The 16,872-nt window shown below is 37.7% G+C and overlaps 1 protein-coding gene across 1 annotated transcript in view; it reads left to right on the top strand.

The window, feature by feature from the left end:
• LOC150087564 (signal peptide peptidase) overlaps positions 1-16,314 on the top strand; it is a 153,391-nt gene extending 137,077 nt beyond the window's left edge. Inside the window, exon 11 of the mRNA XM_090371252.1 lies at positions 15,184-16,314. Coding sequence (XP_090227378.1) covers positions 15,184-15,259 — 76 coding nt within the window. The 3' untranslated portion in view covers positions 15,260-16,314. The remainder of the gene's footprint in view (positions 1-15,183) is intronic.
• Positions 16,315-16,872: the final 558 nt, after the last annotated feature.

Below are 16,872 nucleotides of genomic sequence, written 5' to 3'. Positions count from 1 at the left end.
ATTTCATTACAGTGCCCGCTGCACATGCAATAAACTAATCACATGCAACCTTCATATGTGTTCCGTAATAGCGTCACATGTATGTGGCCGAAATGGCTTCTCAAGAAATAAAGTAAGCTACTGGGCCACATCAGCACATATATGCGACACAAAAAAACGTTTGATATTTTAAATGAAAAAAATGACCTAACACCGACATTACAATATTTAATTTAGAATTACTAATCAAATTATTTACTAAATATTTTTGGCCCTGGGGGAATTTTTTTCTTAAACTAGCTTGACAGTCACCGTGTTAAAAAGAAGTATAGATAAGAGGGGATTAAAGCAGGATTTCAAAGGTTGTTTAGTATATTGTACAGTTTATTTTAATTAAGTTTTTTTTTTTCATGTAATAGTTTGATTTTTTTTTTTTTTTTTTTATATTATCAATATAATTTTTTGAAAGTTTCTTTTATTAATAATTAGTAAATTTCATAATGGTTATTACGAGATACCCCTTGAACACTTCATCAGAGGGTACCATGACTCATACAGAAATAGCCGATGGTGATTTCCAGGTGAGTCATGATTTTATCCTTTGCAGAACCTGTGGCATGTATTCCAAGGTCTACCTAGTAGGTAATCCTAGCTCACTTGGAGATTCTTTTCTTTGTCACCATTGTAAGGAGTACACCAATCTTAAGTTACAATTTGAGTCACTGAAAAAACTGGTGCTTGCCCTTGAGAATAATGTAACTGAAAGCTTTTCAGGCACTCAAGACTCTAGCAACCTATGAAGTGATGCACTTCCGATTCGGGCCCCAGAACAGAATAACCAACTGCAAACTACTCTGGTTCAAAAGGACTTAGTTTTATTAGGAGATTCTATTGTCAGGGAAACGGGAAAAGGTTTTTGTAATAAGGATAGGTAGACTAGAACCAGGGTATGTCTACCGAGATCCGCTATTAATAATGACATTAACAGACTCAGATTTTAAGGGGGAAAGAGAATATTATTATTCATGCGGGGACCAATGACATTAAGCATACATGATTGGACGATTTGACGATTGGACGACAATGCTGAAGAAATGTCACGAGTTAGGTCACAATGTCTATGTCTCTGCAATTCTGACCAGGCACAATAAGAGGGATTATATGCTGAAAGCCTTCAAGACTTTTGGGGGGAAATTTCTATCAGCTTGGCTTGCACTTGTAGGCAGAAGGAATCTGTTTTGTAGAGACGGGATACATTTAAACAGAGATGGTGCAGATGTTTTTGCCAGTATTATTAAAGATACTTTAAAAGTTCAGGGGGGGAAAATTTTTAAATCAACTAGATGATTGCTATTTGTATCAACATGTCAGGGAAAGTATGAGGGAAAAGAATACTCTAGACCTCGCCATCACCCATGAACCAGATGACATAATGGGGCTGACAGTACAGAAACCAGTAGCAGGAAGTAATAACGGAGTTTTATGGTGGACGATGAAGAGAGAGGTAGCAGTAATTAAAGGCAAAGGAATGGGTTATAATTTCAGGAAAGGAAATTACACTGTCTTAAGGAGCTACATGGCCTCTATTAACTGGATAGGTATCTCACAGAGTGAATACAATTGAATTATGGTATACCTTTAAAACATTCATCACAGAATCCTTGAATGCTTATATACCATTAAAAAAATACACCATGAGGAGGATTCCAAGTTGGATGAATAATGAAGTTGCCAGATTACTTGAGCAGAAAAAGATGGCATGAAAAAGTTACAGAGCAATAAAAAGTACTGAAACCTTAGTCTGGCAAAGGCAGATAATGAGAAATCACTGACAACGAGAGGGGATAAGGAATTCTTCACATATAAATGCAGAGAAGAGAAGGACAAACCAGATCGGACTCTTACATTATTGATGTGGTATAGTATTAGATACCCCAGCTGAAGTTGCAAATGAACTCAACAGTTACTTTGCATCAATATTTACAGAAGAAAAACCCTTTATGTCAATGAGAAATTTAGGGGAGTGAAGTTGAAAAAAATGTAATGATGTGGAAATTTCACGTGTTTATTTAAAGAAAAAACTTTCGCACCTACAGGCCAATAAGACTATCTCTAAATAGGCCTACAAGGCTGGAACAAACCATGTTGATGATTAAGCTTCATACCAGCCAGAAGATAAAAAAATTGAACACTGTAACTGAAAACTTTATTTACAATAAATAAGTATAAAATTTATATTTACAATAAAAATTAAAAATATACAAATAACACTGATAAAATATGCTAAAAACCTAGAAATTAAAAGCGATAAAATTTGCTGTAGCTTTCGGAGGCAGCAGTCTCCTTCCTCAGCAGCATATGTCTACTGTGCGGCACATCCTTAAATGGCACCTCCGTAGCCAGGTAGGAAGGAGCAGCAGTGTGTAGCACACGCTTCTTGATTAGACCGGGGTTCGAGCCCGTCACCACCAAATACGGAGGATGCGGAAAGGTCAGGGAATGATCACCGCATATCCCGGAGCAATATGGCCTTAGTTGCTAATGCTCCTAAAAACCAAATAACAACAACAACATCCTTAAATAGCAAGGTCAATAAGGCTTCCTGGGGTTAATGGCATTTATCCTGTAATCTTAAAGGAGGCGGCAAGTGAATGCATTGAACCATCGAAGCTAATTATGAGAGCATCACTGGACTCTGGAGTGATTCCATTGGATTCGAAAAGTTCCAATGTATCTCCAATACATAAGGGCAGCTCTTAAGAGTGAAAGGGGAAATTAGTGGCCAGTTAGTCCAACTTCACTAGTAGGGAAAATCATGGAGACTATGATCAAGGGTGGAATTCTGAAGGATACTCAACATGGTTTTGTAATGGGAAAATCGTGTTTAACTAATCTCGTTAGCTATTTTGATAGGGTCACTTAAGAGCTGGACTTGGGAAATAATTTCGATGTTGTTTATTTGGATTTCAGCAAAGCATTTGACTCAGTTCCTCATGAGCAGTTACTTTATAAGCTGGAACAGGTTGGAATCAGGAAAAATCCTTAGATGGATAGCTGGATGGCTTCAGGGCAGGAGGCAGTCAGTTGTGATAAATGGCTATTCTTCAAATTGAATTGATATAAGAAGTGGGTTCCCCCAAGGATCAGTATTAGGACCACTGTTGTTTTTGATTTTCATAAATGACATCGATGAAGGGATAGAGGGCGCGATGTCTAAATTTGCAGATGTAAAGATTGGTAGAGTAGTTAATGATTGCCACCAAACAGGGCTTCTTCAGAATGACCTAGATAGGCTTCAGGGATGGTCAGAAAAGTGGCATCTATGCTTTAATCCAGCAAACTGTAAGGTATTGCACCTGGAGAACAGTAACTCCAAAATAACTTATACATTTGGTTGAGTTGAACTAAAGCTGGTAGTGAAGGATAGGAACTTGGGTATTACGATATGGTCAGATATGAAGTTCTCCGAGCATTGTAGACTGGTTGCAATGAGGGCCGGTGGTGTTCTATCGATAGTTTATCAAACAATTGCTAGCAGAGATAAGGATGTCACAATCCCATTGTGTAAGGCTATTGTTAGACATCACTTGGAATACTGTGTTCAAGTATGGAGACTGCACCTAAAGAAAGACATTGTTTTTCTTGAAAGGGTCCAAAGACAGGTAACTCGTCTGGTGAAAGCAAAAGGGTGTCCATATGATGAAAGACTTTGAATATGGGGTTGCAGAGCTTGTAAATTAGGCACCTTAGAGGTCACTTGATTGAGGTGTTTTTAAGGCTGTGAGAGGAATAAGCAAAATGAATAAAGACGATATTTTCACGGTTATAAATGATTCTAGAACTAGGGGCCATCATTTCAAGTTACGGAGGAGGGTGTTTAGACTGGATTGCAGGAGGAAGTTTTATTTTATTCAGCGAATTATAATATTTTTTTTTTTTTTTTTTATGAAAACCCCAAACACGAGAGGTATTAGAACCTATAGTACTTGGTACCGTGCTTGGGTTGGAGGTTGAGAAGACGAAAGAAGATACTTGTTGACATTGGACTTAAACTTCTGTAAACTGTAATTTAGTTGAATCAATAAACGAGGAAGATGAAAAGTTGGTTCTGTGAGTTTGAAGTTGGACAGTAAATGGATGTTAGCTGCTAGCGGCACGTGTTCGGACTGTTTTGAAAGAGAGAGCGGGAATTATAGAAGTCAGTTCAGAAGAACAGTACCCATGGAAATATCTGTAGAAGAGGCATGCAGCAGAAACGGTATGTCTATGGGACAGCGAGTGGAGAGACTCTGTTAGAGATGAATCATTAATTAACCTAACTGCCCTCTTCTGAATGGAATCAAGAAGCCTGAGAGAGGTTTTGGGGGCACCACCCCAGATCTGGGAACAATATTCCATGGCAGGGCGGATTTCCGATTTGTACAGAGTGAGCAGCTGTTTGGAAGAAAAGTAACGCTAAGAGCGAAAGAGAAAACCAAGTTTTTTAGATGCAGAGGAAGTAATATTTGTAATGTGCTTGTGCCAAGAGAGATTAGAAGTCAGGGTAATTCCCAAAAGAGATATTCATTTTGCCTAGAAATCGGAGTGTCACCAAAGATAAGCACAGGAGCAGAAGAATCCTTTTTGCGAGAGATAAGAAAAGACTGAGTTTTAGAAGGATTGAAATCAACTAAATTGTCTTTGCCCCACTGGAGATCGGCATTTAAGGAATTGGTAGGAGATTTTCGAAAAGTTGAAGCTGATTGAGCAGGGCAAGGTTTCTCAAAATGGAAAGTGGAATGCAATGTGCTATCATCGGCAAAACTATGGATAGGATTTCCAATTGATGGAAGAAGGTCATTAATATACAATAGAAAAAGAGTGAGGGAAAGAACAACCTTGGGGGACACTGGCATTAGTGGAGAACTTAGAAAACAGAGAGCCATGTACCATCACCCTCAGTGAGCGATCAGAGATAAAACCAGATAACCAATTACAAAAAACAGTAGGCAGACCATAAGACAGAAGCTTGTTTAGAATATACCCAGATCCTTGACATAATTTGGCCTCGACAATGCCTCCCACATACACACTACTCGGACTCCTTCCAGTCATTATCTGGCAGAGTAGAGGTAGCAAGATTATACACTAGCTGATCTGGAAGCGTCCTAAAGAGTTACCAATAGGTTCGGTCCGGTGTACTAACTAGCGGGGCTGGCCTGCGAATGCCATTTTAGAGCTGTACCCTCAATTTAAGGAAGATTGGATCTCTCCACGATGTTCATCATAACCTCAAAAGTCATCAATCATTTTGCATAATGGAAGAGTTGGGGAAGGGTTGACCGGAACTTAGCTCTGGAGACTAAACATGGGTTCCACCGCTTCAAGCCTCCAATAAGTAAAGTGGTGGCATTGCTCCATGTGGTGTGGGTGCCACACCTTGACCCCTATTTACGTTGGTTTACACCTGGGTGGTCATTCACAGTGTGCATGTGCATTGAGGGGTTATGTTATTAGTTAACAAACACATAAAATCCAAGGAAGTGAAGCCAGTTGACATCGCTGGACAGTGCAGTGTCGAGTCAGTTTGGAGTGACATAAGCATTGGGAAGTCAAAATTGAGAGTAGGAGTGTGCTATAGGCCTAATGACTCTGATGAGTATAATAAGAAACTGAACAGGGAAATAGAGTGGGCCAGTAATTCAGAGAGTCTTATAATGGGGGATTTTAATTTCCCAGATGGTGACTGGAATTTGGGTTGGTCACACACACACTAGCAAGGCTTTTTTGGATGATTGTTTTCTACATCAGCATGTTCGGGAAGCAACTAGAGAGAGTAATACTCTTGATTTGATTATCAGTAGTTATTCTTCATGCATTAAGAATCTGCAGATAAAGGAACTACTAGGTGGCAGTGATCACAGTGTGCTGAAGTGGGATTTACTCAAAGAGGTAACTACCATCAGGGGTAAAGGGAAGGGTTATTGCTTTCGTAAAAGCGACTACGATGGTCTGAGACGGTATTTAATTTCTATACAGTGATGACGTTACCAACAACAAATTCAAAATCGGAAACATTCAAAGAACTCATCTTGGAAGCTACTAAGCTTTACATACCAACTATGAAATATTGTTCAAGGTTTAGGCCTAAATGGATGTCAGATGAACTAATGAGACATATGGCAGTGAAGAAAAATGCATGGGATACATATAAATTAATGGGTGACATGGAAACCTATGATAGATATAAGCTGGTCTGTAACCAAGTTACAAAGGAGGTTAGGCAGGCGAAGGCAGATTACGGGAAATCTTTGGCAAAGGATGCAATGAAAAACAGCAAAGAGTTCTTTACTTATGTAAACTCTAGAAGGAAGGTGATGAATAAGATTGGTCCACTTGATATCGATGGTTCAACCGTTGATGATCCTGCTCAGGTAGCTAACAAACTAAATGAATATTTTGCATCAACATTCACACATGAGGATTTATTCAGCGAGGGGAATGCCAAAGGTGTATTCAACTCTGGCAGTAAGCTAGATAATCTTGTAATAACTGAGAGTAAAGTGGAGGAGAAATTGTTGAAGTTAAACACAAGAAAGCCATGACAGTCCTACGTGGGGTGGATGGAGTCTATCCAGTTATGTTAAAGGAGGCAGCAAAGGAAGTAAGCAAATCCTTAGCCATAATTATGAGAGCTTCCTTGGACTCAGGGGAGGTACCCATAGACTGGAGATGTGCAAATGTGACCCCAATTTACAAAGGAGGATCAAGGGCTGACACAAGTAATTATAGACCTGTGAGTTTAACTTCTGTTCCAGGAAAATTATTGGAGGCACTGGTTAAAGAAGCACTGCAGTATCATCTAGACAAGACTTCAGTTATAGCTCGGACACAGCATGGATTTGTTAAGGGAAAGTCTTGTCTGACCAATTTGATTGGATACTATGATTCAGTTACAAAAGAACTGGATGCAGGGAATAACTTTGATATTATATACTTGGATCTTAGAAAGGCTTTTGATACCGTTGCACATGGAAGACTGCTGCACAAATTGGAGCAGTGTGGCATATGAGGCTATGGATAAAGTGATGGTTGAGTGAGAAAAGACAGAGAGTGGTAATCAATGGACACTGCTCATCATGGACTAGTGTTATTAGTGGAGTCCCTCACGGTTCAGTGTTGGGTCCATTATTGTTTTCTGTATTTATAAATAATATTGATGATGGTATATCAAGCTTAATGTCCAAGTTTGCAGACGATACAAAAGCTGGCAGGGTTGCTAAGGACACTGCTGATGCTATGCTGCTGCAACAGGATCTGAAATGGTTGAACAGGTGGGCCGAGAGGTGGCAAATGAAGTTTAACATTGACAAATGTAAAGTACTACATATGGGAAACAGCAACCCCAGAGCAGCATATCAACTCTGTGGTACTACACTGACAGTGGTAGAGAATGAAAAGGACCTGGGGGTAATTGTGCAGGCAGATATGAAGTTCTGTGAGCAGTGAGATGGGCTGCAAGAGTAGCTCATGGTGTCTTGTGCTATACAGGAATATAATGATATACAGAAATTTTTCTATCAGGGATAAGGATGTGATTATTCCCTTGTATAAGCAATGGTCAGGCTACACCTTGAGTATACTGTATACAGGTCTGGAGGCCTCATTTCAAGAAGGATGTAGAGCTGCTGGAATGAGTACAGAGAAGTGCAACAAGATTGTGAATGGAACAAAGAGTTTCACTTACAAAGAAAGGCTTGAGTTTTTCAAATTACAGTGTCTGGAGACTAGGCACCGGCGAAGTGATCTGATCTGATAGAGGTGTATAAAACCTTGAATGGTTTGAGCATTTTCAATCTAATGGGATTCTTCCACTTGCCCAAAATAATCACCTGAGAGGGCATGAATTCAAATTGAGGAAAGTTAGATGTGCAGAAATTTGCATTTAGCCAGCGGGTAGTTGGTTGGTGGAACAGACTTCCATCCCTTGTTGAGGAAGTTGATAGTTAAAATAAATTTAAGGCTCAGCTGGACAGGTAGTTCGAATAAACGGAGGAGTGAAGTGGAAGTGTGTGTGTTTTTTCTGATGCTGCGTAAGCTTGCTTTCTTGCATCTTATGCCTCTACTAATGCTAATTATAATGGTGGTATTGCACCGGTTGTTGAGAATCATCTACTGCCTGGTAACACAGAGGGAGTGGCATTCCTCCATGTGGTGTTGGTGCCACACCACGACCCCTGCTTAAGTTGGTTCACACCTGGGTGGTCACCCATCATGTGCTTCTGGATGGAGGTTATACCCAGGATTGCTAACAGTCACACCATCATCAAGGTGCAAGCAGAGGATTTGGCTGTCACAGACTTTCCGGACTTTGCCGAAATTGGGTCCACTTGACTTTTGTGTCACCCAAATATCAGTTCCATCAGATGGAGGAAGGGTGGACTGGAACTTAGCTCTGGAGACTAAAAATGGGTTCCACCACTTCAAGCCTCCAATAAGCAAAGTGGTGGTATTTCACCTGTTGATGAGCATCATCTACCACCTAGGATTGCCTGGTAACACAGAGAGGTGGCATTCCTCTATGTGGTCTGGATGCCACACCTTGACCCCTACTTACGTTGGTTCACACCTGGGTCATTCACAGTGTGCATGTGCATGGAGATTATACCCAGTGTTACTAACAGTCCCACCATTGTGAAGGTGCAAGATCACAGACCTTCCAGACTTCATTGAAATTAAGTCCACTTGACTTGAATGTCACCCGAATATCAGTTGCGTCAGTGTTTTATAGTCCCAGGTAGCAAGTACAGCTTGTCTGGCATATCTGAGAGAATGTCTGTGACAACCTCAAGGACCAAGGACTACATGGGTGGTAGTCACTGACAGCAAGGGGTAATTCAAAGGTCAGCTGGATAATTTCCTAAGTAAGGAAATTATCCAGCTGACCTTTGGAGGCAAATGCCTAGGTTGTCCATTTCCTTTTCTCTTATTATTTTTTTTTAATTTTCTTCTTATTGTTATTAATTTGTTTTTATTTTTATTTTATTTATTTTTTGTTATTTTATTATTATTATTATTATTATTTATTTTTTTTTTTTTTTTTGGCTGGTTCAGCAGAAACCATAGGCTTACTTGCACCATGTGGCTATTACTAATACTAAAAGCCTCTAACAAAATTTAACTGGGAAAAAAAAGAGAAAATAGTCAAATGACGAAATTAGCCATTTATGTGACAGTTTGTAAGGCTGTTTTAAATTATGGAGCTGGATTTGGGTGTAACTGACATACAGTCATAGGTTAGTGAAGTAAACTTAAGATTGCATATAGAAAGAATGGAACAAAGGAGATTAGCAAAACAGATATTTTGTAGAAAAAATGAATAGTAATAATACTAGAGGAGGGTGGATTTGATGGCCTTAACATATTAACTGCCAAGGTAGTTTAAAAAAAAAATTTCTAGTGGAGCCAAAAAATATTTTAATGTCAGTGTTATTTCATTTTTTCACTTAAAATCTCAAAAAAAAAAAAAAAAAATAGTCATTTTTTTGTGTGTCATATTATGTGGCCGATATGGCTTAGCAAGTTTATTTCTTGAGACGCCATGTCAGCCACATATGCGTAATCTAATGCGGTCACACATATGAAGGTCGTTTGAGATAAGTTTATTGCATGTGCACTGTGCAATAAACACAAATTTGTTGAACTAAGTTTGTCAGTTAAAGCTTTTTTCAAAACAAATTAGTTTAAAAAAAGGGGGGGTGGCAGTAGTGCACTGTGTTATCTATTATATTGTGTTCTGTGTTTTTTCACAAGTTTTTACAAGTGTGAAACTTGTACAAACTTGTGTACAAAAACTCTAAAAAATAATGGCTAAAAGAAGAGGAACTGAAGAAAAATTGCTGAAAATCTTGGTACTTCTGAAGATGTACCAAAATTTCAACTCAGATGATTTGGTAAAAAAATTCTGACTGGGATATTTCATCAAACGAAGGAGGAGACACTAAAATACCAGAAAATATTGATGAAATGCTTCAAGACTGGTGGCAGAAGAAAACAATGATGAGCAAATTGAAAATGCTGAAGAACCTGAGATTGAGGCAATCAAAACGAATGAAGTTATTCAATGGACTGAATATGAAGCATTAGCATTAGTAGAGGCATATGATGCAAGAAAGCAAGCTTATGCAGCATCAGCCAAAAAAAAAAAAAAAAACACCACCTCCACTTCTCCGTTCGTTCGAAATACCTCTCCAGCTGAGCCTTAAATTTATTTAGGCTATCAACTTCCACGACAAGGGATGGAAGTCTGTTCCACCAACCAACTACCTGCTGGCTAAAGGCAAATTTCTGCACATCTATCCTACATCTGTCTTTCCTCAATTTGAATTTATGCCCTCTCAGGTGATTATTCTGGGCAAGTGGAAGAATCCCATCAGCATTGAGCATGCTCAAACCATTCAAGGCTTTATACATCTCTATCAGATCACCTCGCCGGTGCCTAGTCTCCAGACACTGTAATTTGCAAAACTTAAGCCTTTCTTCGTAAGAGTACCCCTTTGTTCCATTCACTAATCTTGTTGCCCTTCTCTGTACTCATTCCAGCAGCTGTACATCCTTCTTGAAATGAGGCGTCCAGACCTGTATACAGTACTGACCATTGCCTTATACAAGGGAATAATCACCTCCTTATCCCTGCTAGAAATATTAGCATTAGCATTAGTAGAGGCATATGATGCAGGAAAGCAAGCTTATTCAGCATCAGCCAAAAAAAAAAAAAAAAAAAAAAAACAACCACTACTCCCATTTCACCCCTCCGTTCGTTCTAAATACCTGTCCAGCTGAGCCTTAAATTTATTTAGGCTATCAACTTCAACAACAAGCGATGGGAGTCTATTCCACAAACCAACTGCCCGCTGGCTAAAGGCAAATTTCCGCACATCTATCCGACATCCGTCCTTCCTCAATTTGAATTTATGCCCTCTCAGGTGATTATTCTGAGCAAGAGGAAGAATCCCATCGGCATTGAGCATGCTCAAGCCATTCAAAGCCTTATACACCTCTATCAGATCACCTCGCTGATGCCTAGTCTCCAGGCTCTGTAATTTGCAAAACTTAAGCCTTTCTTCGTAAGAGCAACCCTTTGTTCCATTCACTAATCTTGTTGCCCTTCTCTGTACTCGTTCCAGCAGCTCTACATCCTTCTTGAAATGAGGCCTCCAGACCTGTATACAGTACTCAAGGTGTGGCCTGACCAATGCCTTATACAAGGGAATAATCACATCCTTATCCCTGCTAGAAAAATTCCTGTATATCATTGACAAGACACCATTAGCTACTCTTGCAGCCCGTCTGCATTGCGCAGAGAACTTCATATCTGCCTGCACAATTACCCCCAGGTCCTTTTCATTCTCTACCACTGTAAGTGTAGTACCACAGAGTTGATACATTGCTCTGGGGTTACTGTTTCCCATATGTAGTACTTTACATTTGTCAATGTTAAATTTAATTTACCACCTCTCAGCCCATCTGCTCAACCTTTCCAGATCCTGTTGCAGCAGTATAGTGTCAATAGTGTCCTTGACAACCCTGCCAACCTTTGTATCGTCTGCAAACTTGGACATTAAGCTTGATATACCATCATCAATATCATTTATAAATACAGAAAACAATAATGGACCCAACACTGAACCCTGAAGGACTCCACTAATAACGTTAGTCCACGATGAGCAGTGTCCATTGATTACAACTCGCTGTCTTCTCCCTCTAACCACCCCTTTATCCATAGCAGCAATTTGCCTCCAATGCCACTGCTCCAATTTGTTCAGCAGTCTTCCATGTGCAACAGGGACTGCTGCACAAATATTATATATTTGTTAGACCCAAGTATATAATATCAAAGTTATTCCCTGCATCCAGTTCTTTTGTGACTGCATCATAGTATCCAATCAAATTGGTCAGGCAAGACCAATTTGATTGGTCTTGCCTTTAACAAAACCATGCTGTGTCCGAGCTATAACTGAAGTCTTGTCTAGATGATCCTGCAGTGCTTCTTTAACCAGTGCCTCCATTAATTTTCCTGGAACAGAAGTTAAACTCACAGGTCTATAATTACTTGTGTCGGCCTTTGATCGTCCTTTGTGAATTGGGATCACATTTGCACATATCCAGACTGTGGGTACCTCCCCTGAGTCCAAGGAAGCTCTCATAATTATGGCTAAGGGTTTGCTAACTTTCTTTGCTGCTAAAAAGGATGCTAAAAAAAACATTTGATTTTACAGGCAGATCAGGACAGAAAATAGACGTATCAAGAAATATTACTTGTTTTGAGGCTTTTTCATTATTTTTGATAAATAATAAATAATTTTTAAATAAGCAGCAGTTACTCGCTTATTTTTTTTTTTCATAGCACCATGCAAATTTCATCAGATGTATCACCAGGGGCCATGCTTTTCAAAATTAATGTAAATTCCCATCAGTCAGCATGCACTATATAGCCATGGTGTTACCTCATTTGCCCTAAACCATATGCCCTAATAGCTCAAGCCTTATATTCCACTAAAAGGATGTGCTCTATTCCCACATTTCCATTGTCTGTATGTAACCATTTTTTTTTTTTTTTTTTTTTTTTGAGAGATAAAAAATAACAAAAATAAAAACAAATTAAAAACATAGTAATAAAAAATTGTTTTGTCAATAAACAATTTATTTTATTTATGTATAACTGTTCTGGTATCAAATAAAGAAATTAACACAAGTTTAAAATACAAATACAAATTATAAATACAAATTACAAGTTTAAATTATACTAATCGTTTAGTGGAAGAAAGTAACCAACTCTTGCACAAACGTGTGTAAATCGATGTCCCCGTTTAGTCTATCTGCTGTTGATTTCTTTAATTTCTTATTAATGCCCTCGTATTTAAGGTTTTTAGGAGGTGGAAGATTTACAAATCCTAATATTACTCTTAAAAGTTAGTTTGTTGTTTTTTAAATGGGTAATCATCTTCCACATATTAACACCACAGATTTATTTAAAGCATCATACCATCCTTTCGTATGATTTATTGTCCGAGGACCAAAATTAGCATGGTAATTCCGCAGTGATGGTGGAAAGTGAGCAGTGGGTCCAATCCAATTTGTTTTGAAGTATTTTGTAAGCTCTTCACACTTTTCATATGAAGGATGTTCTTGGTGGACATTCTTGAATAATTCCTTCCCAAGCTTTCTCTAGTTCATCTAAAGAAACAAATGCCAATCTCACCATTAACTTCACTAACTTTCCGACAATTTGTTCCTCGGTGTATACCAATTGTAATCCTAAATGTACTTTCTGCCAAATTGCTTGACTGAAATGAAATAAAGTCCTTACCCCTACATTACTGATTACTAATATTATACCAATAAAATAGAAAAAAGGAACGAAATACAAGGAAAAGAAAATAGACCAGATACAACTCCCTCCAGTCCACCTGAACCAGAAGCATGGTCTGATGATAGGTATCAGTAAGATGCTAGAAACGTCATCTTAATGTATAGTAACTTAGGTGAACAGTCTAATAAACTATATTATTAATTTCGTGTGGTATACGAGTGGTATTAATATAATAATAACCTTAATGGAAGGCTCCTCCGTAGCCAGATGGGCAGGAGCAGTAGTGTGTAGCACACGCTTCTTGATTAGCCCAGGGGTTTTAAGCCCATGCCCACCAAATACGGAGGATGCGGAAAGGTCAGGGAATGAGCACCGCATATCCCTGGAGCAATATGGCCTTAGTTGCTAATGCTCCAAAAAAAAAAAAAAAAAAAAACCAAACCTTAATGGAAAACAACCACGTAGCATCCTTCCCTAACTGTATTGTAAATAGGTATTATCCCCCACTGTAAAGAGCAAGGACCTCATCCCCATAAAAATTATATGAAGTCTGTCACAGATGACAAACGCCATACTGATGTTTGGCTACTATTTGAATGAATTCTTAGGTCGACAAATGCAGATGGAAACACCAGGGGGTGTTACCTTACTTGCCCATCTACTTCCTGTAAAGGGTCATTAAAGTAAAAGGTATTGCAGGTATGTAATTATATACCTGCTTAGACATCTGACAGTAACACACCTACCTTTGGGACATGATCAGGGCAGATCACCATTATGGCAAGTGACCATTGGTGCTTCTGAGATTAGGGCAAGTGAGGCTAAACTATCAGCCTAAAAAACCTAGTGTCAGACATCAGCAGTTACTCACTTGTTTTTTCTCATAGTGCCATCCAAATTTCATCAGATGTATCACCAGGCCCATGCTTTTCAAAAATAATGTGAGTTCCCATCAATTGTTAGTGGCTGATGCAACTCCGACTGAAAGAGAGTGTGGGCCATGTATGGCAGAAATGTACTGGAAATTGGGTATCTTGGAGTGAATGGAAGGCTAATTTAGAAGGGCTGGTTTGTATTAACAGATTTTTGATGCAATAGAAAGGCGAAGAATATATAGGATTTGGAAATAACTACCTGTGCTTTTGACAAACTGTGCTGCTGCTGATCCTTGCAGATGAGAAAACATTCACAAGTGAGATCAAAACTTCCAGAATAAGTTAGTGAGGTGCAATTTATTAGGATACAAAACAGGCCATTGGATTGACATGGCACATATGTAAACAATGTTCCTAAAACTGCATATAGTAAAAAACTAAATTGAAGACAAATCTTGGTATAAGTGATGTTTTTCTCTCTCTAAAATCTATTTTATTTGCTAACTTCTGGCATTTATGGGTAATGCTTTATAACTATATTATATTGCCTCTGCTGGTTAAAAATTCTTGATTCTTACTAAGAGTTCATACCATGATTTCTTGTATTTTTGTAGATTTTTATATTATTGTTTAAGGAAATTGTGTAGCAGATATTCAAATTGTGGTTATTATTGGTAATCAGAAATTCTGTAAAACAAGAAAGAGAAGCATAGTATTATCATCAGCAAAACTATTGATAAGTTTTCTAGTCACTGGAACAGAGGTGGTTTGAATATTTTCCCCCACAAACTGTTCCCTTTTTTTTTATTATAAGAATCTGTAAAAATACTAAAAACCATTTAAAAATATTTTTTAATTAAAAATATTTTTGATTTTAACAAAAGACTTGGTTTTTATTAGAACAAAATCTCACTGCCTTTTAATATTGAGAATAATTACACTTTTACAAGTTACATAAATGCATCTTTTTATGCATAGGTATGAAGACCATCCTACAGATGATACTCAAGATAGTACAGATGAGAAAAATGTTGAAAATAGGAAGACCCAGTAGAGGGTGGACTGTTTAAAATTTTATTCTTATTTCATTAACTGTTTATGGTGCTTTGGTGAAACAAAACAAATTTGAAAACTGAATTTTTTTTATCAGATCTCATTCGTGTTGCATATCGAGAAAATGGGGGGGAAAAACAAGTCATAATATGATTATCATCTCTTGTGAGAAAATGGTGTAATATTTGTGGTTTAAGGACATAGACACTATTCTAAATAGATCAATTAATTTTAGCATTTTTGGTATAATTGGATATCAAATTTATCTAAATTGCAAATCTGTTTAAAGATGGAACACATTTAAATTTTGTACTCCATTGCTCATAATTTCATTATATGTATGGCATTTTTTTTTTGTTAGAATATTGTTAAACCTTTCGATACAAACCCAGTGTTATCTTTTTAATAAATTAATTCTTTTAATACTCTAAGAATATAATTTTAAAATATGCAAGCTGTAAATTTATTTCCGGTCTTCATTTTTGTACTGCTAAAAATGTAGCATTATTTGCCATTGGAATTTCTGTAATTTACTGTCTTCCATCTTATTTTATGCTGTAAAAAAAAAAAAATGTAATCTTTTACAGACATTTCCTCCATGATTTTTATATATTTTTTTTAATTGAGTTGGAATTTTTGACAGCACAGAGTGCAGTATGCTCTGTACTTTCTTGTTTGTATAGTTCAGGTGTAAAATTCATTCATGAAATATTCATTAGTGTGATATTTCACAAAAGTGAGGTAAATTTTGTTAAGGTGATACCTTCTTTATTTGCTATTAAAAAAAAAATGCTGTAAATTTTTTTCCAAAATCTCTATATAACTGGTTTGCATCATTATTATTCATTATGCCGAAAATTCATTATGCCAAATTTTTCTTTGTAATTTCTGTTATCAGAACTAATATTTATTTTAAAAATATTTGGAAGTTCTTGTCACTGAAAAGAACCATTTTTTGTGCCCTGGAGCACAAATTCAGTGTATAATTAATTTAATTTGTGGACCAGACCATTCATAAAACCAAAAAATAAATTTATAAAAAATTTTCCCAAGTAATTTGACTCATGAATTTATTGATTTATTTATACTTCAATCAGAAAAAAGTAAAACTTAGATTTTGCTTTATTTATTTTGATGACTTTTGAGGTTATGATGAACGTCGTGGCGAGATCCAATATTCCTTACATTTTGAGGGTACAGCTCTAAAACGGTGTTCGCAGGCTGGCCGCTAGTTAGTACACTGGACCGAACCTATTGGTAACTCTCTAGGAGGCTTCTGGATCAGCTAGTGTGTAATCTTGCTACCTCTACTCTGCCAGATAGTGACTGGAGGGAGTCCGAGTAGTGTGTATGCGGGGAGCATTGTCGAGGCCACATTATGTCACGGATCTGGGTATATTCTTACCACATGTACGGCAAATCCAAAAATTTCATTACTTCATACAGCATGTCCCACCTACTTTTTCTTACTACTCAATACACCATGAATTGTCAAACTAATAGAGCACGCTTATCTGCGAAAAGATCTAAACCTCCCAAGGACTTCCTAATTCATTTCACAAATATACGTGGTCTCACTTCTGATCTCAACAATGTTCGTTTCCACTTGCAGTC

This window comes from Mastigoproctus giganteus, chromosome 4 (genome assembly GCF_048544385.1).
Source record: "Mastigoproctus giganteus isolate SK-2022 chromosome 4, ASM4854438v1, whole genome shotgun sequence".
Classification (NCBI taxonomy): Eukaryota; Metazoa; Arthropoda; class Arachnida; order Uropygi; family Thelyphonidae; genus Mastigoproctus; species Mastigoproctus giganteus.
The sequence above is the reverse complement of the archived record's forward strand: the minus strand, read 5'-3'. Positions and strand labels throughout refer to the sequence as shown.